General features: G+C 41.5%; 1 protein-coding gene across 7 annotated transcripts in view; it reads right to left on the bottom strand.

The window, feature by feature from the left end:
- Positions 1-25,869, bottom strand: part of GABRA5 (gamma-aminobutyric acid type A receptor subunit alpha5) — a 72,444-nt gene that overhangs the window by 44,849 nt on the left and 1,726 nt on the right. For 3 of the 7 annotated variants that reach the window (XM_023652053.2, XM_023652057.2, XM_070231393.1), the window contains exons 2-6: positions 25,268-25,327; positions 24,723-24,882; positions 11,276-11,397; positions 10,020-10,087; positions 9,632-9,852 (exon numbers count right to left, since the gene is read on the bottom strand). In XM_023652053.2, coding sequence (XP_023507821.1) covers positions 9,632-9,852; positions 10,020-10,087; positions 11,276-11,397; positions 24,723-24,808 — 497 coding nt within the window. In that variant the 5' untranslated portion in view covers positions 24,809-24,882; positions 25,268-25,327. Of the gene's footprint in view, positions 1-9,631; positions 9,853-10,019; positions 10,088-11,275; positions 11,398-14,062; positions 14,202-24,722; positions 24,883-25,267; positions 25,328-25,869 lie in introns of those variants that run through there. The other 4 variants (XM_070231411.1, XM_070231414.1, XM_070231404.1 and 1 more) reach the window with 2 other exon arrangements.

The raw sequence follows: 25,869 nt of genomic DNA, 5'->3' as shown, positions 1-25,869 counted from the left end.
ACCCCATGTTCACAGATCAGAAGAATCAATATTGTTAAAATGTCCATATTACCCAAAGCCGTCTATAGGTTCAATACAATCCCTATCAGAATTCCAAAGACATTTTCCACAGAAAAATAAAAACCAATCCTAAAATTTCTATGGAATCACAAAACACCCCAAATAGCCAAAGCAATCCGGAGAAAGAACAAAGCTTGAAGTATCATACTTCCAGATTTCAACTAGACTATGATGCTATAGCGAGCAAAGCAGTATGATACTAACTTAAAAATAGACGCATAGACAAATGGAACAGAATTGAGAGCCCAGAAAGAAACCCTCACACGTACAGTCAATTAACATCTGACAAAGGAGCCAAGAATACTCACTGGGAAAAGGATAGTCTAAAAATGGTGTTGGGGAAACTGGATAACCACATGCAGGAGAAATAAATTGGATGCATACCTTACACTACTCAACTCACAAAAATTAACTCAAAATGAATCAATGACTTCAACATAAGACCTGATACCATAAAACTTTCAGAAGAAAACATAGGAAAACCTCCCTGACAGTGGTCTTGGCAACAATTTTTTGGATACTACAACAACAAAAGCACAAGCAAGAAAAGCAAAACTTAACAAGTGGGGCTACATCAAACTAAAAAGCTTCTGTCTATCAAAAAAACCAATCACCAAAATGAAAAAGCAATTTATGGAATGGGAAAAATATTTGCAAATCTTATATCTGATAAGAGATTATTTTCCAAAATATATAAAGAACTCATACAACTCAATAGCAAAAACCAAACGATACATTAAAGAATGGGCAGAGGAACTGAAAAGACACTTCTCCAAAGATACAAATAGCCAACAAGTACATGAAAAGATGGTCAAGATCACTAATCATCAGGGAAATGCAAATCAAAACCGCAATGAGATATCACCTCACATGTGTTAAAATGGCTATCATCAAAAAGACATGAAATAATGTGTTGTCAAGGATGTGGAGAAAAGGAAACCCTTGTGCACTCTTGGTGGGAATGTAAATTGCCACAGCCACTATGGAAAACAGTCTGGAAGTTCCTCAAAAAATTAAAAATAGAACTACCATACAACCCAGAAATCCCATTTCTGGGTATACATCCAAAGGAAATGAAACGTTAACTTGAAGAGATATCTGCACCCCGTGTTCACTGCAGCATTATTCACAACAGCCAAGACATGGAAACAACCTAAGTGTCCTTCTGTGGATGAATGAAGAAAGAAGATGCACTATAAATATATCATATATGTTGTATATGCATTGTATATTTTGTATATATATTCTATATATATGCACAATGTATTGTATATATATTCCATTGTAAATATATATATATATACAATATTATTTACAATGGAATATTATTCAGCCATGAGAAAGAAGAAAATCCTGCCATTTGCAACAACATGGACGAATCTTGAAGGCATTACGCTAAATGAAATAAGCCAACAGAGAAAGACAAATTTTAAACCACATCACTTAAACATGGAATCTAAAAATGCTGAATTCATAGAAACAGAGAGTAGACTGGTGCTTACCAGAGGCTAGGGGGAGGGGGAAATGGGGAGATGTTGGTCAAAATGTACAAACTTCCAGTTAAAAGATGAATAAGTTTGGGGTATCTGAAGTACAGCAGGGTGTCTATAGTTAACAACATTGTACTATATACCTGAAAGTTGCTAAGAGAGTAAATCTTAAATGTTCTCAACACAAAAAAGGAATGGTAATTAGGTAATGTGAAGGAGGTGCTGGCTAAAGCTATGGTGGTAATCACTTCACAATATGTAAGTGTATCAAATCAACAAATTATACACCTTAAACTTACACAATGTTATATGTCAATTGCATGTCAATAAAGCCGGAAAATAAATATATAAAAAACATAATAACATAAATGCTTTAACTTTCATTAAACTATTTTAAAATTTTATTGAAAGTCCGAGGATTTCTGGTGTCCTCTGACTGTCATCCTTCTTCATATGAGTCACAGTAGAAAGCAGCTGGCTATGGCTGGTCTACACATTGTGTGTGCAACTATGATCAGGGCCAATAGAAAAATATGACCTCCAAGAAACATTTCTGCTTCTCTTGGATTAGGCTGGATTTGCAATAGAACTTTCTGTGATGACATGAATGTCCTACATCTGTGCTGTCCAATACTGAACTCAGTCTTCACATCTAGCTATTGACCACTTGAAATGTGGCTAGTACGACTGAGAAACTGAATTTTTAATTTTAACATGGTTTTAATGTGCCATATATGCTGAGTGGCTACTGTATTGGACAGCAGAGATTACAGGAATAACAAAACCAAAAAACTCATGATTCCAGGCCATATGAGAAATATTTTGAGCGTGGAGGGCTCTGCCACTTCCTTCTTCATAAGCATCAGACACATGCATAATTATATTCAGGGTAAATACAGAAATCCTCACTGCATTAGCCACATTACAAAGGGCAATGACCCCTCCGAATTTTACACTACCCAAGGCACTTGGCTGGTATTTATGGATCATCTCACACTCCAAGCATGGATAGAGTATGCATGAGATGAGATGACCAATTTCAGCATACTAAAAGGACCGTTCACTTTCTCCAGGGGAAGTGAGGGGAGGACTTCTTCGGCAACCCTTTGACACTGAGTCAGCACCCTGGTGTCCCAATGGCTTGGTGGCAGGTGCAGGCTGGTTGCAAGCTGGGGAAAGTGTGGGGCTGACAGATTTCCTGACTCTGGGAAACCTCAGGTTGGTTGCAGACATGTCAAGTGCATCTCCTGGGAACACTCTCCAGGCATGCAACACTCTACTTTCCCTGAAAGCGTTTCAGTGAAACCAGTGCTTTCCTGGGCCTGATGCAGTAGCATGAGCTCGAGCCTATTTCCCCTAAATGTAAGTGGGCATGGCGCCACCTGGTGGAGACTATTTTCACCTGTGTTGGCCAAATAGAGTGCGTAGCTTCCTGCTGTTTTCCTGCTTCTTATATTAAAACATGTATAAGCAGGTGTGTGTTGGGCTTTTGGGCTTTATTGACTAATTCCTGTGTATCCATTTTCACCTGCTTCATTTGCCTCATCTACAAATAGGGATAATGACGGTACCAAATTCTTAGGGTATTATGAAGATTAGATGAGTCTATTTCTAAAGCATCTGGCATATAATAAAGGCCACATAAGTTTTTGAAAAGTAACTAACAGACCAGCTCAAGTGGTTCTTTCCACTTGACATTACTGAGGACCTGGACCTTACCTTTGTGAGGTTGGGACTTGGGGCCTGGGGCTGAGACCCCAGCCAGCAGCTGCCTGAAGCTTTCCACCCAGCACCTCACATCCGGCATCGCCAAGGAGAGATTACTAAAGATTCCTGGAAAACTTGTAGGAGATGTGGCCCTTAGCTTCCAGGTGGCTCCTTTCCAAGATGGTCCCTGCCTGGAGAGGGAAGCCCAAGACTTCAACCTGGCCAAGAACTGCACCAGAAGCCTGGATCCTCTCTCACCAGGACCAAGAGTGTGTGACAGCCTTTGTGGGGTCAGGGCATAAGATGACAAAAATGTACTGTCGATGCCCATTTGCAAAGGATGAGGTGGTCTTTTGTGAAATATGTGTCTAACATTCCAAAAGTGTGGCCTGACTAGATTGAATTGACCAGTCATGTTTTTGAACCAAATATGCAAAAAATCTGTATTAAAGTGTCCTCATTTGTATACCACAAGGACAATTTGTTAGCCAAATATAAACATGAATCTTTACAAAACTGGCAGTAACCTAAGCCATGAGTGTGTTTGTGAACAATACATTTTCTACGTTTCCCTTCTAAATCCCTCAAATTGAGGTCTGAGTAGTGAGATGGCCTAGATTAAGAAAAGGTGGTCTCACTCGTTCCATTTATCATTTATTCCTTCACAAACATGCAGTAAATTCCTCGAGGGCCAGCCCAGGAGCCAGGCGCTAGGACTACACCTGGAAAGAATTACACAGGACCATGCATGATCAAGACTCAGTTCCTTCCCAAAGACACTCAGAAGTTCAACTTAGAAATCAAATGCAGCACAGCCAATGCTCTGACCAAGATTACTCAGGGTGCTGCAAAGCACAGAGGACCCAGAGCTGGGTCAGGGTGACAGAAGGCCTACGAGGAGCAGGAGACTTCAGGAAGAGGTCTTGGAGAAGTCTGAGTTTTCAGGGATTGAGGAAACTGAGAGGGTATGGATGCATGCCTGACAGGGAGACAGAGATGAGAGCAGTGGTGTGCAAGCTGGGTTCCATGCCCCCAAATTTAGGAACAAAGGTCATTCTCAGTCGAGTCAGTGCACAAGATGTTTTGTGAGACTCATTTCCCAAAGGGAAAGAAGAAAGCTGATGTTACTGAAATCTCGGGATGAGAAACTGTTACACATGAATTTTTCTAATAGATTGGTGGCTAATCACATCTCATGTAGCAAAATGGGTGAATATTTCATTTTCATTTTCACATATGAAATGTCAGGAAGGAAGTAATAGAGACTATCTCTATTCCCACTGTTAGTGGGAGGGAAATTGCTAGTTTTTCTAGAGAACAACTTGGAAATATGTATCAAAGCCTTACTTTTGGCCAATTTCTGGAATTTATCCAAAGAATATAATTATATGCTTGCATCACAATGTTGTTTATCACAGAGAAAAAAATGGAAATGACATAAATTTTTGTTAGAGACTGTGTAATGACAGGATATCCACATGTGATGGATCATGAAGTTTCAGAACAACGCTTAACGATAAGGGAAAAGGCTTTCAATATATTTTAAATTATAAAGCTACTTACAAACCAGTTTTCAGAAAATGAGACCACTCAAAAACTATAGGAGAGTACTGCGGATACACACTGATATACACATGTATACACATGTGCCTACACACAGGGACACATGTACGTGATACACATCAAACTATTAACAGTGATTCCCTTTGGTCTGGGCATTATCATAAACTGTATTGCATACTCAGTGATATTCTATGTTTTACAAATTTTTTAATCATATTTTGAATCTTGTGATTAAAATAAATGAAATCTGAAAAATGGCAAGATTTAGCCAATATATCCATTGGTGTCGTTTTCAATTAGACATGTATGTGTGTTTGTATAGATATAGACACTTGTATTTGTATACAGACACACATACACATACGAGTGCCTAGTTAAAAGCTTCTAGTTGTATACATACACTTTCTTTCAAATATATTACCCACAAATCAAACATGTATAACACATATATGATTTCCTTCAAGTAAGTTATTTATTATACTATATAATTATACAGTACTATATACAGGATACTAATGACAATGCTGCCAGCCAATCACTATGCAAAAATGTGACTATGCTGCCGCCAAGTGGCCATTCAAGGAATATGTGCATACACTATCAGTTTTCAAAAAGAAACATTCTCAGACCCTGCAGCTATACTGCATTGAAAGAAAAGAAATGAAAAAAAAACAAACAAAAGGTGGCTCTAAGAGATTAAAGTAAAATGACCAAGGTCTCATGACTACTAAAGATAGCATCTGTACTTGAACTTGTCAGCCTAACTCCAAAGTCCATGCTCTTTTCACATCATATTCTAACAACTCAAAGCAGTGTTTTCCATTAATGATGAAAATCTAAATGGAGTGTAAACAATCATAAAAATATGCCTTTATCAAAATAAAAATAGTACAGGGAAAACACACTGTGCCAAAGGGACAATGCAGAGTGGCATACAGCACCCTGCACTGTCCAGCGCTCCTTCCCCCAGTGCAGGTGCACTCTACCACCCACAATGGCACCAACGTCAGCACTCTAAAATGCCTGCCCGCGTCTCTCTATCACACAGGATGGGCACAGTCATCTTGAGTGGAACAGCAGCCAGGTTCCTGAGACAGGCAGAATGGTGTGGGACTAGCAGAGCCTGCCTTCCCTCAGGTTCTTTCTTGCCTGTTGTGATTTCCTACACAAAAGACCAAGCGAGACTTGTTCTTCTGCCAGGGGTCCAAAGACCAGGGGAATGTGCCACAGGTGGTCCTCACCGTGCATTCTCACAGGAGTTGGCACTTTTAGAGGGTGTGAGAGACAGGGAGGTGTGAAGTCGCCATTGTCTCCCAGCTCATTTGTTCATAAAGGAAAATGTAACAACAGATTTGGCACGTCCCCTGAGAGATGTGGTCACTCTGTACTGTGTGGGTTTGTCAGGGAATGGAATCGGGATCTGCTGTGATGATGACCACAAGTTCTACCCAGGAAAAAACAATTAGTGAGGCTGGCCAGAGGGACAGTCCTTCAGCTCCTAGGTGGACTGCCATCAAGCTCTGGGTTCTGCACCTCTTCCTCCCCAGCCCTACAAAAGAAGGCCTGGGGAAGACTGCTGTGTTGAGGTTCCCTCTGAGGTTCCCCAGGCGCCTGTCTAATGTCTGAAGCACAACTCTGGGGACGGTTCTGTGAAACATATCCCTCTGTCTGCTGAAAGACTGTCCTCAAAGAAATTGTTCAGTGCTCTCTAAGTGTCTTCTCCTTGAGGATCCAACAGGAAATGTTTGTTGCTCTTCTTGGGCTTATCCTGAGCAGCTAGTGATTTTTAGCGTTAGGTCCTGTAAACAGATGACTCACTGGTGGTAAAAAGTTCTTCCGAAATCGAAATCATAGATTACTATCACAAAAGCACCTAAAGCTTTTTGGCAGACACTTTGGAAGCAAATGGCATCAATGGCTTACGTTCCCTCGGCTTCTTTGGAATCGCCTATTTAAACAATTCCATCCTTCTGAACTGTGTGTATCTGTGAATACTACTTCAAATGATCCCTGGAGCATGGCGGGATTTTACATAAATAAATCGTATCCACGTACAATAATCTCTATGGAGGTACTTCTTAGAAGCTGGTAACAGTGCTTTTTCTAGATATTTCTAGACATTTGTCTCAGGTTAAAAGCTCATGATGTGAACCCTAATTTGTTCTACATTTTCGTGTTTTATCTTTTTAATTAGGCCCAAAGTCTGAATAAAAATGTTTAAATACAGTTTTAATTGAAAAACATACCGAATTTTTATATTCCTTTCAGTGTTTGCTATCAAAAGTAACATAATATAAACCTTTGTGCATAAAGCTAGTCCTTATTCCTAATTACTTCCTTAAGATGGACATTACGTGGGAATCACTGGATCAAAGCACTGATTTCACAAGGCTTGACAGGAGTGACCCAAGTGCTAACAGAAAGGCCATGCCACCAGAACGCTCAGTGATGGGTGTGGGCGCCGGACACCGCCGGCTGTGTGATGAGTCTCATCACCAGGAAGTCATATTGCAATTTTACCATCTTTGCTAAATCAATAGGTAAAAATGCTATCAAATTATAGCTGTAGCTCTATCACATTGAAATTCATAACTTTCAAGCGGAACTAGTTTCACTTTCTAAACGTTGTATATGACTGAAAAATGAACACTCATTATCAACTTTCCACTCATTCGCAGACTTCCTCTGCATAAACAAGGACAAATTATTGCTGACAGGGGGCCAGCCCCATGGCCGAGTGGTTAAGTTCCCTTGCTCTGCTTCGGCGGCCCAGGGTTTACCAGTTGATATCCTGGGCACAGATCTAAACACTGCTACTCAGGCCATGGTGTGGCAGTGTCCCACACAGAAGAACTAGAATGACCTAGAACTGGGATACACAACTATGTACTTGGGCTTAGAGGAGAAAAAAAAAAAAAAAAAGAGTAAGATTGGCAACAGATATTTAGCTCAGGGCCAATCTTCCTCACCAAAGAAGGGTACTTTAAAAAAAAAATTATTGGGGGCAAATTGCTCTGGTTCTACCATCTTCCTTCTGGGCACAACACTTTGACAAGGGTAAGAAGGAGGCCATTATATGTCTACTAATCCTGCATAACTCCAATTTTCAAATGTGGTGGATTAAACAAGGAAATTGCTTAGACCCGAGTTCAAATTCCTGCTGTCCCTCACACTAGCTGTGTGACCTTGGGCTGATTACTGAACATCTCTGGGCTTCACTTTCTTTGTTGGCTAATGGAAATGGTGTCACCTAGCTGGCCAGGCTGTCTGAGGACTGAAGGATTCCATGTTTGTGAAGATAGCTGGTACACAGACACTCAGTGAGAGGCCCCTCTGCTGCCTCTTTCCCTTCTAAACAAAGGGCCTACCTCGCCACCCTGTCCAAGCAATCATAAACCAGATGGAACCTTCCCAACGTCTTAGGCCATGGACCTAACTACAGTCTCTCAGTGATGGGAACCTGGTGTGAATCAAGGAAAAGAATCTGTGGGGACCGTGGGCACTTTTATTCTATGAACAGAATGCAGGTGCCCAGCAGACCCACAGAATGCCCCACAATAGCAGCATCCAATCATTCATCCTAACCCTGCACGGAGCCTCCAGCATCCTCCAAGACCTGGGACTCATCTCCACACCTGCTCTCTGCTCACAGCGCTGAACAAAGGGCACTTGGTTTCTCTGCACAGCCTTCCTTTCTCATAGAATGATAACCAAGGACTAATTTTCAACCCTTGTGATATTTCTTAGCTTTTCAACATACGTCTCTACATAGAGAAGGCACTGCCCCGGGCACTGACGTGATGTTCACAACTCATGTCTCCATCTATGGGTGAAACAAGTTCAAGATCAATGCAAGGAAAAGGAAAGAGTGAGGAGGAAAGCAAAATGCCAAGGGGTGTGTTATACGCTCATGGATCAGAATTCCTTAATCAGCTGTTACTAGAAAAACTGAATCCTGCTCTTAAATAGGTTTGGAATACAGTGTGTCAAAGGGTTCCTCAGAACATGTTACGACATGCAGCCTCTGAAGATAACAGTATTAATGTTATTTTCCACTATGATTACTTCTTTTAAATACAAAGTTTATTGTGAAGAATTTAAGTAACGTAGAGAGAGAGAAATTCCATAACACCTATACAAATGCATGTGCTTTTGTAAAAACTTGGCTTTAGTGCTTTAAAAAAATTATCTTAAAAAATCTTTTTCAAAGTCTACTCACACTACAGAATTTTAGTGTTTTTAAAATTAGAAACACTAAAACTGAACCTCAGCATTGGAATGTTGACAGCACAGGAGAAATGGGCTTTTAAAGGTTCAAAAGGGTTGCACACTGCAACAAAAAGAGTTCTGTTTAGATTTTTTTAAATAAAATTTTTATGAAACAAAGTTTCCCTAACTTACATTATCTGGGTCACTGTTCCAAAGATGCTCTTGATCTTGAACCAAATAAATAAGTATAACTAACAAATACTATGCATCTATAGCAAGTCAGAAGGTAAAAACTATCCACAATAGAAACACAGGCACACACACACACACACATGAGGCAATCCTCAAACCCATTAGGAGGCAGGGTCCTTGGCGCTGGACGGGCGGCTATGTCTGCCCTGCGCTGCACTACCCGCCCCACCCGATGCCTCCCTTTGCCAGCCCTGTCCTGGGCTGCGCCCCCGCCCTGCGCTGCCCGCCCCCACCCGTGATGCTCCTCACTTCACCTCCTCCACTCTCCCGTGATGCCCCGCACCGCCCCTTCACCTCCCCTCCGTGCCCGCACGCCCTGGGCGCACGTGGCAGGCATGCGCTCTGCTCACCGCATGGTGTAGAGCAGCGTGCCATCGTCTTCCAGCCGCAGTAGCTTGTTGGGCGTAGTCATGTTGTGGGCGATGGACTTCTTCCCGTTGTGGAAGAACGTGTCTGGGGTCCAGATTTTGCTGGCAAGAAGGTTGTTGAGAGGGAGGCGCTGCATGGGCCCTTTAAACCGAAGCCTTTCATCTTTCCAGCTTTGTCGGAAAAACACATCTATGGTATATTCCTAATACAAAGGAAGGCAACCAGGTGAGGTCTCGTAGGGGAGGCTCTTAGCGGAGTTCTTTCAGTGTTATTTAGAATGATCTGGTGGGGCCGTATGGATGGTGATTTTATGTTAATAATTGTAGTAATGAAATTAATGGCACCAAAAATTGAGCCCCTGGGACGTACCATTTCCGTGTCGGACACTGGGCCGAAGCTGGTGACATAGATGTCCGTCCTCACCTGAGTGATTCGCTCTGAAACACAGACACAGGTTCCTTGCCTGGGCTGGAGCTTACCATGAACCACCCACCACAGCATACTTACGTCCTTAGTCCTGTAACCAGTTTCACTCTTGGCAATCAGAGGCTTCTATAATGTGTTTGGTTGTTTTGGAGGACTTGACAAACACCAAATGAAACCAAGCTGCTCCAAACTATAACACGAATAAAACACCCCTCATAGGAAAAAGGGGCTTGGCTCTCACTGTACTTCTGGTCCTGGGGAGTAGTCTGAAGAGAGGGGCTGAGTCCTGGCGATAGGACTCAGTCCCGGCTACTGACAGCAGCTCACTGGATCACTAGATGCATTGACCTTTGGTGTGTTCAAAGGGACAGGGACGGGGGCTGCTGGACGTAGAGGCCCCAGGACATAACTCAGAGGGTGGAGGAAGATGGTGTCAAGGAACCTCTATGTGCTTTTCTTGCCCAAAAAGCAGAGAATGGCAATTCATGTTTTAAGTGAATCTCCCTATGAAAAATGTAAATACGGGAGAAGAACTAAGCTTTTCCCTCTGAGAATGTATTTGCTGGAGAGTTTCCACCTTACCTAATGGAGCAAGTTCAAAGGGACCACATCTGAATTGGCTAGAGACAAAGGCATCCCACAGGCGTGGAAAAGGCACACGATTCTCAGCACATAATTAATTTTGTGCTGTGCCGGTTGTTCCCTGAAAGCACATTTTGCTATCCATTTATTTTTATCAACTTCTATAGGGTCAAAGTAAATACTATATTACAGCCCTAGAGAGAAATTAAATATATAATATGTAAAGATGTAAAGAACAATTGCATTAACAGTGGATTTCTGAAAAGGACTTGCATAGATACTAGAGTATGAAGTTGATGACAAATTATTTCTTAACATAGGGTAATCTCAAATTTAGTAACACCTTGAAACTGGTTCTTCCTTAAGTGAACCAGAGTGGATGTTAGGATTATCTGGGGAAAAGGGAGTTTGCAGGGAGACCACTTACCCCAGCTTCCTGCATCGGGAAAATGATAATAAAGCATGCAGGAGCCTTGGCAACAACCATCACTTCAAACTCCCAGCAGAAAAGCTCTTTGAGGAATTGTTTGAATCACAGCAAACATGAGCTTGAGACTAGGTTTAAGCAAAAATTTTCCTGGGGCCTCACAGGCCTCAGCCAAGGAAAACACACTCACCTCCCAGCCCCGGCCGCAGTCTGTTGTCATAGCCGTCCAAGAGCCCGTCCAAGATCCTGGTAAATATGGTGATGTTGTCATTGGTCTCATCTTTCACTGAACTAGTTGGCATTTGTGAAAAGCTTTAAGAGAAAAACAAAAGAAAGAGGTCAAACTTGTGTTAATTAGTTCTAACAAAGTTTTCTCAAGGTATAAAAACCAAGGAATAATATGGTGACTTGTCTTTGAGGGAGGGCATCTGAAAACCATCTCCAATACTATTTAGCTTATGGTTTTGCATAGATAAGTCTTAATACTTGAATATCAGGAGAGTGCTGGCTTTGGGCTGGTCGTGCATCAACCTAAGACAATGCTCAAAATCCATCCCTTCCTGATTCTGAGGAGCTGTTTATGTCAATATTGTAGCCATTTTAAAACCAAATTAGCCACTGCATAGGACTAGCAGAATCTAATCCATTCACAGGGGATTTCAGGAGATTGGCTTAAACACAGAAAAACTGACTTTTCATTTTGTTAGTGAGTCACCTGCAATGGGTGATGGGGTGTGGAGGGGATGTTTAAAAACTTAATCCATGTTGAAAGATAAGATTAGTGTGCCCAAATTTCACTGCATCCTTAATTGGGAACATTTGTGCTGTGAGCATTATGCCAGAATCAGAGCATGTGGTGAAAGAAATGATCGAGTTTGTGAAATCTGTCTGGGCTTCTGCATCCATCAGCACCGCTTAGTTGCTGGCATATTCAGCTCAAGCCAAAGCACATGACCTGGGGGGCATGGATTGTCAAGTCCAGTCTGAAAACCCTTACAAGCTTTACTCAACGCCACCTCTGATCGGAGACTTGGAAACACAGTGTTCTGTTGACCCAACTTGTCAGACTTACAGTAAAGCCCCAACAAGAGCACGCTGAACCTTCCAGGAAGAAACAAGAGCAGTCTTGGTTTGTCCAATTCACTAAAGTTATCCAGGCCCCCAAAATTTATGTAGAAGGAGCAGATGGAAATGAGAAACTGCCCTGAGCAGATTTAGACAAACGGGTAAGTCATGTGGGAGGAAAGAAAGTCACAAGTCTAGAAGATGGGAACACAACTGAAGAGCATGGATCTCACGCAGGTTTCCATAGGTGCTTTCAGATGTGCAAATAGCAAGATGTTTGGAATTATTAAGAATTTGGCCTACACATCTGGCTTGCTTCAAGGGGAACTTACACAGCTGAAAGCCAGATGTGGGTTCCAAGACATCAGCATCCTTGGTACTTCGGAGAAGAACAGGCGAATCCTGGAACTTCCCTGAAGTGCCTGGCTATGGAGCCCCAGTGCTGCTTACAGCACTTTCTCTTCCATGAATCAGCTGAAATGAGAGCTGAGACCATCAGTGGATGGATGCTGAGGACAGAAGCAATGTGCACCTTCCCCACTCGGTCCTTGAACGTCGGTCATTTTGAATGATTGCATCTAAACAGATAAATTCCTTCCTGGCCTAAAGCTACTCTCTTCTGAATGAGACAGTCTAAAGTTCTCTTGATCTAATTTTCACATCACCACTAAAATGCATGGAGTGTAAGCTCTAACAAGCTAAAATTCAGTCCTGCTAATATGGAGCCCACAGACACAATTTTTATTCTTAGTATTTAAAAATATGAAATTCTCTTTTCTCCAACATCCATTGTAGTTTTACATTTTAGAAAGACGTAGCACTCAGCCTCACAGACTTCGAACCAGGATGAAAGGCCTTAACATTGGTCCCCTGGATTTGTGAAAGAAAGAAACAGTGATATTTTGTACTTTCCCAGTTGAGTAACTATTAGTCAAACTAAGTCTGACCTCACTGTCCATTCTCATGGTTTTTGTAAATCTTATCAGTCTATTCATTCAGTTCTAGGCTGTGCCCAAGTGTCAAAATGTTGGAAGGTCCTCACTGGGTCTTTAACTCAGAATAGAGGTGAAAGTATACACACTAGCATCAAAAACATAACACTTGTATGTGGAATCGCAAAAAGCTGAACTTGTGAAAACAGAGTAGAGTGGTGGTTACCAGGGCAGGGTTGGGGGAACTGGGGAGATGTTGGTCAAAGGGTACAAATTTGCAACTAGAAGATGAATAAGTTCTGGGAATGTAATGCACAGCATAGTGATTACAGTCCACCATATTGTATTATAAACCTCAAAGTTGCTAAGAGATTAGATCTTAAATGTTCTCACCACAAAAAAGAAATGAGAAGTAGGTGACGTGATAGAGGTGTTACCTAACATTACGGGTGCTAATCGTATTGCGATATATCAATGTATCAAATCAACACATTACATACCTTAAACTTATACAATGTTATATATCAATTATATCTCAATGAAAAATAATAAAAAATTTTTAAAAACAATACTATGAATCAGAAAAGAATAAAAAAGCATATTTCATGTTTCAAATACATTTTTCTAAGCTATTTCATTATCTGTTATGAAAGTGTTCTTAAATTACATTAGATCTGAATAGCCCTGGCTGTTAGGAGACAAAAACTTGATTATATCATTGACCATTTGAGATGTTCTGAACACCGTGCAGTCATACTGTCTGTCTCCATGAGCACTGACTCCCTTGGCCCTCTGGTGCACTGCTCCACCACAGTTTCAGAGAAACACCATCCCACTTGTCTCTGAATCCCGTTTCACATATGCCCAATTCATTGCTGACAGCAATGGGATAGGAAGTAATACTTGAGAATTCCAAAGCTCACCTTCTACTTCTTGGTGAAAATTTAAAACAAAACAAAAAAAAAGGAGTTTAAACATACCCACACCGGTTTACAGATAATTATACTTTTCTTGGAGGAATTTCAATATCTTCCCTCTTCTGCCATAACTGCGTCTTGTATTTATCTGTGGATCTTTTTATGATAGAGGCCATGGCTTGGGGTTTGCAGTGATTTCTTCTCTGTATTTACTGAAGATAGGACCTAGGAGGTAGGAAACAGATTCTAAAAAAGTCCCTGAAAATGCCTATCAGGGCAGGAGTGAGGCTTCTCTCATGGACAACTGGGAAATCTTCCTCAGTTCATAGATCAACCTCAAAAATGATTCACCTTCAGCTCATGGTTATGAAATGCACCCTTTTCACAACCATGGAGATGAAGGCCCTTCCCTTATCACAGAAAGCAAATGCTGTGCCTGCATACAGGAGAACCTCACAAGTGTTTAGTGAACTCGCTAGTGCCTTTCTCAAGGTGCATAATCTTTAAGGATTGCCTCGAAGGGAAAGAATAACTTCAGCTTGCTTTGTTCCATTTTGGTCAGTTGACGCTACTTTAAAAACAAAATTATACAAAAACATTGGGCTATGCCTTCAGAGAGCAATAATGCACAGAGTTACATCTATGAGGGCTCCAGGTGGAAACACAAGATGCCCTCATCCCTTTGTACACTTACTCCATGTAGGTTCTGAAGGCGCCCTCGTCCCTTTGTACACTTACTCCATGTAGGTTCTGAAGGCAGCCCTGACCTTGCCAACATTCCAATTCAGCTTTTCTTAACTGCTTTGGGCATAACCAAGGAGCTCTGCTGATCCTCATGTCAATTGTGAGTATACAACTGCTTCAAGGACAAGCTGAAGGCTCAGTTCTTTTGGGGAACAGATTTTTGTGAGCTGAGATTAGATCCATTATTACTGACAGGAGCCTTAGATATATTAGAAATACTTGAAAATTTTGGTGACTTACTCTTCAGTATTAGTCATGTTTAATTAACTACGTTCTCTTAAAATATGAACTGTTTCCTCATATTTAGTGCATATTTTCTACAAAGACTTGCCACATTTAGTCCATGGGAATGGTTCCAACATTTTCAGATTATTGATGTTCCAGAAAAGGGATCATAAAGGAAATGGAAAACTATCCTTGTTAAAACATCATTTTTCATATTTCCTTGTCTCAGTATTGGTCTATACAAAAGATGCAAGGACCTGATCCCTAAACTTGAACTCTTTTCCAAAGATTTTAGTTTGAAAAATAAGGAAACAAGGTCACTGAGCCCCATATTCCAGCTTAAAGAAGGAAGGTGGTGGTTGTGAAATGGGCAGGGATGGGGGTAGGGCAAGGCAGGACAGCAGCAATGCTACTCGATGGTATGCTGCCAGACTTGAAGTACTAGGTCATTCAGAGATTTCTAATGAGGTGGAGTAGGGAATGAGTAGCCCTTGAAATTTGATCCACTAATGGGTTTATTTCACCAGCATAGTGTTTAGGAAGAATAAACATGACTGTCTTTAGAAAGGGTAAACACCTGCAATTGTGCACATTTCCCACCTCTCCCTGTCATTTTACATCTGGACTCTTCAAGGCTTTTGATTCTGGGACTCCTGCATTAGTCTTTTTCTGATTTCTCAGTCCTACAGACTTGGTTCTAATTGATCCAAAAGAACAGGCACTAATAATTTTTTTAAGGTCCTCAAGTGATCCTCATGTGCAGCCATGGTGGAGTGACTGCTCTAGGCCTGTCTAGGTTGGAAATGGAAGGCCTACTCTGTGAGCCAACTGCCAGAATGACTCCAAACAAACCCAGAGCTTCTCTCCTCCATTAAAACTTCAGAGAGGCCACGTAACGGGGCTCAGGATTATTCCAATAGCTTGATAAATGTATCTTGCAAGTCTACCATGTATGCATGTTGTGGTGAGTAGTGGAGATAAGAAGATTACAAAGATGGCCTCCCCAGCCTAGAGCACACAACTGTGTTCTAAAGAATTGGTTGTGTTTGCAGAGGATTTCAATAGAGCATGGTAGGTATAGGAATCCATGCAACATGCAAGACATTCTAGGAACCCAAAGGAGAGAGACGGAGCTTCATCTAGAGCCAGAGGAGAGGAAAACCAACCTGAGCTTTCAAGCATGAAGATTGGGTCTCAAGCCAAAAAAGGGGGTGTTGAAGGGTGTTATGAGAAGTGACCCCAAAAAAGGAAACAAAGATTGCAGAGGGCATACAAGAACTCTAGTAAGAAGAGTGACGTATACTGGAGGCGAGATGGCACACATCAATCCATAAAGGACTTTGCTACACTCCGAGGCTCTGTCTGGAAGGTGGCAGGAGCCCCAGATCATTTAAGCAGTGACACTTTCCATCATTGCAGCCCTTGGGCATCTTGTGGATGATGGACTTGGCAGAAGCAAGACTGGAGACATAGAGGCTAGTTGCTAAGGCAATGGCAGTGGAGAGACAGGCGGGATGGATGGGACCATCAGCAGGGTTTATGATGATGGTGGGGGTGGGGGGAGTCTGAATACAGCAGGACAGGGAATCCCAAAGACACCATCTCCAAAATCAGCCAGTTACCAACACAGAGTTAACCCTGCCGTAGAACCATGCATTCGTCTGAAAGGGAGCGAGCAAGGGGTTGTATTATTAGTCCAATCTAAGAGTATCTTTCTTTTTGAGGAACAGTAAAGGAGTTTCCTCCAACATAACTTTATCCATTTATCTATCAGTATTATAATCTCTAATAATAATAACAATACGCTATAGATTCCATCTTTAAAGGTGATTCTTTTACTGAGTGATGCCTGATGATATCTCCTATTTTTAATGTTTTAAAGGGTACAAGTTCAACAGCTATGTCATAGTTTCTAGGGAAGAGAAATAGTTTGAGTATTGTACCACAAATGGTGCTATTTAAGGCAATGTGTGACCCATTTATCTCTGCTTAAGTTATCTCTACTTCTGTTGACAGCCATTTTTTATTTACATAAAATTAGATTGATAATGGCAAGTGCAGACCCGTTTTAATGTGAACTTACTTTGGGAATTGAACTGGATTGCTTTTAAGTGGCAGTTTATCTGCCTTCTTAAATTGCATTTCTTTTTGCAATCTTTCCCCAGTACTTAATTACTTCTGAGAAATGTATCTTCAGTTTGTCTGCTTGTTACTTTAGGCTCATTAAATAAGCACCTCTAAATGGCACCATTTTTGATGTTTTCCTCAAATTTTCATTGCATACCACTTTAGGTAACCATGTAAAAAAAAGAAAAAAGAGTGTGGGCAGGAGTTAGACAGTGAAAGCCAACCCCACAGACTTGTAACATGTATTTCCTGTGGATAAAGTCATGGCCATGAAACATTATGCCAGAACTCTTGGATTGCTGTCACTCCCTTGGGCCTCATATCAAAGGTGCTCCCAGGCCTGCAGGTCAGCTCCCTCAAATAGCGCTCAAGCCTACCCCTGCTCGCCACCCTTCACATAGACTCTTCACTCTTGTCTCACCACTGTAGCGGGCTTAGAATCCTGCTACCTACAAGGGAAAACCCAGGTCCTCCATCTGAAAGGCCACACCCCCTTCATCTAACCCAACTCACTTCCAATGTTGAGGCCCCCTTCTCTCTCCCCAACCACACTGGGAGCCCCGTACATGTGATGATGCAGTGCATGAAGCATGCTGGTGTTCATCACACACAGTCTTCCCTCCCTAACTATTCACATCAGCAGTTACATCTGTGTAACATATCAGGTCTTTAAAATGTCTTTCATTCACCCTATATTCTCTTCCAGTTATTGTTCCATTCTTTGCCTCTCTTCTCATCAAACTCACTGAGGAGTTGTCTACACTAGAAATCCCCGCTGTATCTCCTCCCTTCTCTTGCTCCCACTCCAGTCGGGCTTTTACTACCCACATGCTAAGTGAAGCCTCTCTTCTGGGGGCCAGGAAGGCACTCCACATCACCAAACCCACCAATCGAGTCTCAGTCCTCATCTGACTGCGTCTCCTTATAGCACTGTCTCCACTTGGCCTCAGAAAGTCACTCTCTCTGTTCTTCTCCTCAGTGGCCTCTTTATCCCAGACTTGCTTGTCCCTCTGTTACCTTCCTGATCTTAAACACTGGAATGTTCCAGGGCACAGTCCAGGGATCTCTTTTCAGTCTATATTCAATCTCTAATTGATCTCATCCAATCAATGGCTTTAAATCTCTCCCATACATGGAAGACTCTCAGGTTCATGTCTCCAGTCCCAATCTTTCTCTGACCTCTGAACCTAAACATCAAATGGCCTGCCTGACCTCTCTTCTTGGATATCTAACACACATCTCACAGGGCTTAACATGTCCTTATCTGCACTCATGGTTTTCTCTACAACCTCTTCTCGAGCTCAGTAACAGGCAACTGAATCTATCAGGTTTTCAGGTCAAATACTGGGGAGGGGGGTCATCCTTGACTCCTCTTTCACGCCCACAACCACCCATCAACAAATCCTGCTGGCTGAAATAGCCCCTCCCCCGGGTCAGTGCATTCTCCTCCTCACCACCCTTACTCCTCCCTTCTTTACTACCAGATTCTACTGTATTCTCCACTCAGCAGCCAGCATGAGCTTTAAAGTTTATCACATTACTGTCACATCTCAACTGGATCATATCTTACTTCTACTCAAAACCACTCAATGGGCCTCCCTGACCTACAAAATAATAGTCAACTGTTATTCCTGATACCACCTAGCATGGCCTACATGGTCCTTCGGGATCCAGCCCCTCTCCCCTCTGCACTTCCTCTTTGATTATGCCTCCTGCCAATCTCCTCCTTCCTCACCCTGGCCTCCAGGCTGTCCTAATACACCAAGCATGCCCCTGCTTTGGCTGCTCCTCTCACCCGTTCACTCTTCTCCACAAACAGCACTGCTCGAGTCCTCACTTTTCTCAGACATCTGCTCTAGCATCTGTCTCCAGCACACTCACTATCTCCTACTCTGAATCATTCTTCATAGCAGTTGCTGTGACCCAATTGATACACATTTGTTTATTGCACACCAAAATGTGCCCTCCTTGAAGGCAGGCTCTACTTTGCCTGTCTGGATCTCAGCACCTAGAACAGTGCCTGGCACATAGTGAGAACTCAATAAACACAGCGCAGCAGGGCAGTGTCCCCCAGATCACATCCTGATCCCCAGAGCCTGTGACCATGAATGTGCAAGCTTACACAGCAGAGGAGGGAGACTCTGCAGATGGGATTAAGATTATGGACTTCGGGTGCTCAGGCGAGGCCCAGGGCTGTGCTCACCCGCTAGCTCCAGCAAACCTCAGTATCTCCTGGTCACAACACCCGGAAGGACAGCTAGTCTGCACTTATACCCCTCTCTCTCCCTGGCCTTGTCTCAGCATTTAGCATGCATTCAGCACTTTATCCTTCACATCAGCTCTGTGACGTGGGATCCATTATTAACTCCACTTTGAGATTAGGAAACTGAGTTAGGCAGGTTTAGTGATTCTTCCGATGCCACAGAAGGAGTGTGAGCAACAGAGATCAGAGCAGCTTGACCGCCCTCTGTCAAAATGAGACTTAACACTCTCCCTCAACTCTCCAGGGGTCCTGATACAGGAACCAAAGGGACTGTTGAGTGATGGTTCAATATTTTTTTTATTTAACTGAAAATGAACTCATCCTGGGTTTCATTTGTTTTTGGTTTTGCATTTCAATTTTGAAATAAATTGTTAAATAAAATAAAATAAAATAGAGTTTTCAATGAACTCCTAAAGCCTATTTCAAAGCATATCTTACTTTTCTTATCATATGAGCCCTTCCCTATAACATTATATTTCATAGTACATATAGTGTGTTTGATTTTATTCAGGCTGCGGTAGACCCACTATCTTTAGAGAGGTATTATTTGAGTTCTAGATTAGGATATTCCTTTGTTTGAATATGGAGACTTCCTCTATTCTTTCCCTTTTTCACTGCACCATAAATATTAGGACATTCTGGAGAAGGTCCTGCAGTGAAGAGCCCTACCGAGGCCCTGGGCCCTGAAAGGGACTCTGATTCTGCCACTTTCTGATGATGAAACTTGAGACACTTCTTTAAGTTCTAAAGCCTCAAATCTTTTCACCTAAAAGAGAGGGTTTTGTGAAAATTAAATGCTACATTTTTTTGAAAATGCATTCTGGAAATAAAGAAGATACACCCACATAAACACTGATAATTATTGTTACCAAAAGAAATCTGTGATAAGATTTCTTTTACTTTTGATTTAATATTTTCCACTGAAATTTCACATCAATTAAAATATGCATGTTATGCAATTGCACCTTTGTAAAAATACAAAAGTCCACATTCTCCTTCTCCCCTTGAATCGAGCCAGTGACTCATCTTGGAGCTGACAGCCAGAGGAGATCGGCTGGGGCGGCACTGGCTGACTGTCCTTCTGAGCTTTGTTTAGCTCACTGCCTGTTGGCATGACGAACATGCTAAAAGTTTCCTTTATAAAGCGAGTAATTTGGAAATATTTTCTTTTGGTTCCTTTCAAAAAATGCTGGGCATTACTCTGCAGTGGAGTCTTAGACACCTAAAATTTTTGCAATATGTGAGAACTCTCTTTCAGATCTCTGGCCATCCCTGCAGCCTCCACTTAGATATCCCATTGCCATGTGTGCCCTGCTTTGGCGGCGCTTCCGTGTGTTTTTATAACTGTTACAATGACCGTTTGTCCCAGTCCTCACGAACCTGCAGCTACAGTGCAGGAAGAACTTACCATATGGGGATTCACAAGAGGGAACTTGCCATTTAAAAAGACATTGTGAGCACTGGAATGATTCAGAGAGAATGTACTTTCTGCTCTAGTTAAAAGAAAAGAACAGTCCTTGAGAATGTGCATGATAAAGCCCTCTTCATGAAACCAGAGGTCCAGGTTAGCACACTCGTGTAGACAGATAAAGAAGAACCTTATGTGGTCATGTTCATAAGTTATTTCTACAAGAATCTGCTTTTAATTGCCAATTATAAAATATTCTTTTCCAAAGTCTATTTGAATTGCAGCTCCCACGTACTAAAATTCTAACTCATATTTTCTTTTCCAATAGACAAACCTCTAAAATATGTTTAATACAATTAAATGAATGGAATCAGATTTTACCTTATAATTGAGTTGATAATCTTCAAATTTATCTTACAGTTATCACAGGTCTATTATTTTTCAAATGATGATAAATTAATTCTCGTTTAAATTTGTTATTACATGTTTTACATTACATTGATTCAACTATTGTTTCTGTGCTAGTTTTTCTACACTATGTACTTTTGATTACTGGCCTTGTTAAAATAATTATAATGCCTCAAATAATACATGTCTTCAAATATGACATTGCATAAGGCTGACTGTCACATAAGGCCTCTATTCTGTTATACACTTGACTCATGCTCTGTTATATAATTTAAAACTAATAGAAGAATTATAAAGGCTATTGAAAATGAGCTGCAGGTGACTAATCAAATTTAGAATATGAATGGGAGAAAGAGAAGAAACAATACTCATATATTTTCAAAGCAATTTCACATTAATTATCTTATCTAATCACCAAATGTATTTTTCTTATCATACTTACACATTTTCTGATTGCCAAATCCACATGCTTTCACAAACACTGCCTGTAGCTTTGTCCGTGCACACAAGCTTACCCTTGCCTGTTTCCTTCTGCTCCCTGGCTGGTTTTCTGTAACTCTCCTTACCCTCCACTGGTTGTCTTGCTTTTTAAATGTGTTTACAGACATCAGCATTTCTCTTGTCCAAGAATGTTCAAATTAGGGCTTTCATGCTTCCCCCTTCACCTTCCTTTGGAACCCAATCACATAAACTCTTTCTCTGGGATAAAAAAAACAGAGCTTACACAAACTCTTTTGTCCCCCTAATCTCAGAACAGAAAACTCTCTCTACCCTGATGCAGAGAACACCTTTCAGAATTACGTCCCCTTCCTCTATAGATTGGTCTCACTTAGACCCGCCCTGCAAACTATGTGTAGTCCAGTTGGGAGCCCAAGGACTAGCCGGGCAGAACTGCTATGAGGAGTACTGAGTAAGGAATCCCAGCAGTGCTGGGCTTGGTGAACTTCCCCAGTTAGCTATCCATCACTCTCACCTCCCCCAACTATTAAGTCAGAACTAATGATACTTAGCTCATAAGGTTCCTCTTAGGATTTACCTAAAACAGGTAACATAACAATAGGGGCTCCATATTGCAATAGCTATTATTTTGTCAATATTTTAAGTCAAATAAGTGTTATGAAACTTTCTTTGCAATTTAACAAAATCATTCTTAGGTACGCTTCAAGTAATAAGCAAGTGACAGGAGCCTTTTATCAGAAGGGAAATAAATAAGGACTTGTGCTGGCAGATGTCAAGATGTTTTTTGTGGCTATTGGAAACCACACCCTGCTGGCCAGGGCATGTGAGATCCAGCTTCTCACCCTACTAGACACTCTGCTTCATCGAAAGCAACTGGGCACAGAGGGTCAAGAGTTGAAAGCACAGAGAACCTGATATAAAATGCCACTTACAGAAATATCTACTAGAAATGATCTCAAGTACTTAAAATGATTGTAAGCCAAATATGTTCATCGTAGTAAAATTTATAACAGCACAATCAGAAACAATGTAAGCATCCCAAGTTAGGAAGTAGCTGATGGTGAAGCATTTATGCACTGTAATAATATTCACCCATTTTTAAGTCATACATTTTAAAGAGTTTGTAATAACAAAGTATTAGGCGTGAAAAAGGCACAGTACAAAATTGAAGATACAGTATGATCCCAACTGTATGAAAATATGCACAGAAGGAAGAGGAAGGAAATACACCAAAATATGAAGGATGATTGTTTCTGTGTAGTGGAATTAAGGATATTTTCCCCTTTCATACACTATTCCGTCTCTCACATATTTTATGCAGTTAGTAGGTATTGTTTTAGGATGGACTATTGATCTTACATCTAAAAGATTCAAAACTTTTCCAACAGCTAATTCTCTAGGGAGATTAAGAACTATTCTGCCACTTGTTCAGTGCTAGTTTCTAGAAACTAACAGGTATCTCTCCATTTTGAAGATGACCTCAGAAAGACACCAAATTAAGTAAGAAATAAAGAACAGTGGCTTCTAATGGCTGAACTCCATATGCACATTACTTCATATTTCAGACTTGCAACCACCAGGGAGTGTAATGACTTCATGCATATAGAATGAAAATTCACAAGACTATATTTGACCAAAATCTTAAAAAGAAAATATATGTTTCCAACAGTAGCATATTCCTCACCTCTGAAATATTGCTAAGACTATGAAGTATAGCAGCAAATCAACTACCTATCTGATATATTAACTTGGAAATTTCAATATTGTGTATGATTTCACTTACATATACACTTTTCATTCAGAGGAACACTGGGAATATCATGGTTTATAGGATTTAACAACTGGGAGAGACCTTGCAAAGGAAACATTTCATTGAACAGATAAGGACACCAAAGGCCTGGGAGGGGAGATGTGAATAACTCTGAGAATGCTCTGTCCCAAAGGGATACTCTGAATAGCTGCAAGGCCTGCAACACAGGCATGTGCCATATATGGTTCACATGTCTGCAACTGCCCCCCTATGGTGCTGAGAGGCTGACCTGGACCACAGTTCCAGTGCCGTCATTTACCAGTGATGGCACCTGGGGACAGTCACAAGCCTCTCTCTTTCTCAGTTTCCTCCTCTGTACAGACTTGGAAAGGTCAGAAGGGCAGAAAACGCCCAGAAGACAAACAGAGAATATGGTGGACCTAGGAGGGTTCTCACTACTGTCCAGGCTGTGGCAGAGCCAGTGTTCTCAAGACCCCTCCAGGATTCACATAAGTGCAGAGTACTGTGTAACCTCTGAAGCCAGTTTTTACAGAACAAGTGTTTGGCAACTTTTGTCCTGAAACTTAGCTTTCTTAATTATACTCTATCAACTTCAAGTTAGAATCCTTTTGATTACCTAGAACAATTTTGGAGAGGACGGTGAAGAGGAAGAACATCTGCACCTCATATGAACATTTATCTGGATTGTTCGTTATCACTAGTTTGATGAAAAAAGATTAGACTCAGTACACCGATGCTAAAGGCCAGGATGAAAGAGCTTAAAGCAATTAATGATGCTGGACCTCCAGGGGTGTCTTGCAGATCTTCAGACACATGTAATTTCAGATATCTGCGCCTGCATCGAGATGGCCACAGGTCAAAGCCTTTCGCTCAGGCCAGGACCACTGTGAGTGCTGGTCAATGCCACATAGTGTGGGCTTGGCTTTAAAGACAAATTCCTTTGCACAATGGAACCAAGGAAGACAATCAAAATGTTAAACACTGTCTTCTCTAACAAACAGCAGATGTCCTTTATGTATGTGGACTTATGAATCTTATCTTAACCTGAGTAGGAGGAAACATGGCTAACTCTGAAACCATCTTCTGCTTCTATTTCTGAAAACGTAATCTGCCTCTTTTCTCTAACTCACTTCAGAGACCCCACTCTTGGAGTAGCCTTGCTCAGGAAGAAATCGTGGGGTAGGACAAAGACTCTTTTATTTATTTACAAAAAATCGAAGGTGGCAAGCGCAGAGTTGCTGCTGTACTGCTGAGCAAAGGTCCTGGAAGGCATTTGTGCCCCGAAAATTGTAAAATACAAGCATAGATAATAACTTACCCAAAGTGACTGGCTAAATTCATGGAAATACAAAAGAGAAGGAGGTTTTTGATCATGATAAGGCTAGAGAACATTCCATTGTCCATTCCCAATAAGAATAACAGTTGAAGCAGACGAATTTGGGCGAATAACTGTTCCTTTCTCCAACTTGATCTTGAAGCTAAAAGGTACACAAAGAGGAAAAGCATACAAACATAAATGTTTTCATGTCACAGTTCCTGGAATCAAATCATACTGCTAACACGCAATTTACAGAAAAGGAACCTGGCTGTCCTTCTCCGGCACAGCTCCACATGAGGTGTTATCTATGTCCACTGGGCAGTAAGTTGGGGCATAAAAAGAAGCTACAACACGGCTTAATTTTCACTTTTACTCAGAGTGCAGAATCATTCTCCTAATTTATTTTTTCCATGTTTAAAATACTTTGTTTTACTTTTTAGCATGTTATCAAATGACTCATTAGTCCTATCATTAGAATAAATGCTTGAAGTTATCTGAGTAACTGTATTTTGCATCTGTCAAATCCACAAGTGTAATAATTTTACCTTTCTGAAATATTTGCCACGAGTTCAAAGCCAGCAAGCTACTCCTTGTTCTGCAAGGTGCTGAGAGAAAGTATGTGGAAAAAGGGGGAAAAAAGGCACATTTAAGAAACTGGTCTTTACAGGAGCACGATAATACAAGAAATGTATATGAGAGGGTTGCCACTTTCTCAGCATTCTGTCCCCATGACCAAATAACGTAATAATCACTGCATTTGGGGAAATTTCTCAGCTTGTGCTGGGCTCTCATCAATGCATTTGAAATTCAGTCCCTGGGCTCTGCAACTAACCTTAGCGAAGAGACACATTTCTCGATATGCGCATCACACAAATAGGTGCACATGATATAGGAAAACCTCGTGTTCAAAAGGACTATTCTCCCAAGGAGACCCCAAGCAAACTCAGGAACTGGGAAACACACAACAGGTACTTCCACCTCAGATGCGAAGGCCCTCTGTCAAGAAGGGCAGGGTGCCACGCGGTGGTCGCCTGGGCGCGTCCTGGGGTTTATCTCCTGACAGGGCCGGAATAGAGCACGCGGCAAGGCATGCGGGAAAGCCCGGAGGCGCCTCCTGCTGCCCTCAGCCCGGGCCAGAACCCTCGAA

This window comes from Equus caballus, chromosome 1, assembly GCF_041296265.1.
Source record: "Equus caballus isolate H_3958 breed thoroughbred chromosome 1, TB-T2T, whole genome shotgun sequence".
In the NCBI taxonomy this organism is placed as follows: Eukaryota; Metazoa; Chordata; class Mammalia; order Perissodactyla; family Equidae; genus Equus; species Equus caballus.
This window is presented reverse-complemented; position numbering and strand designations above follow the sequence as displayed.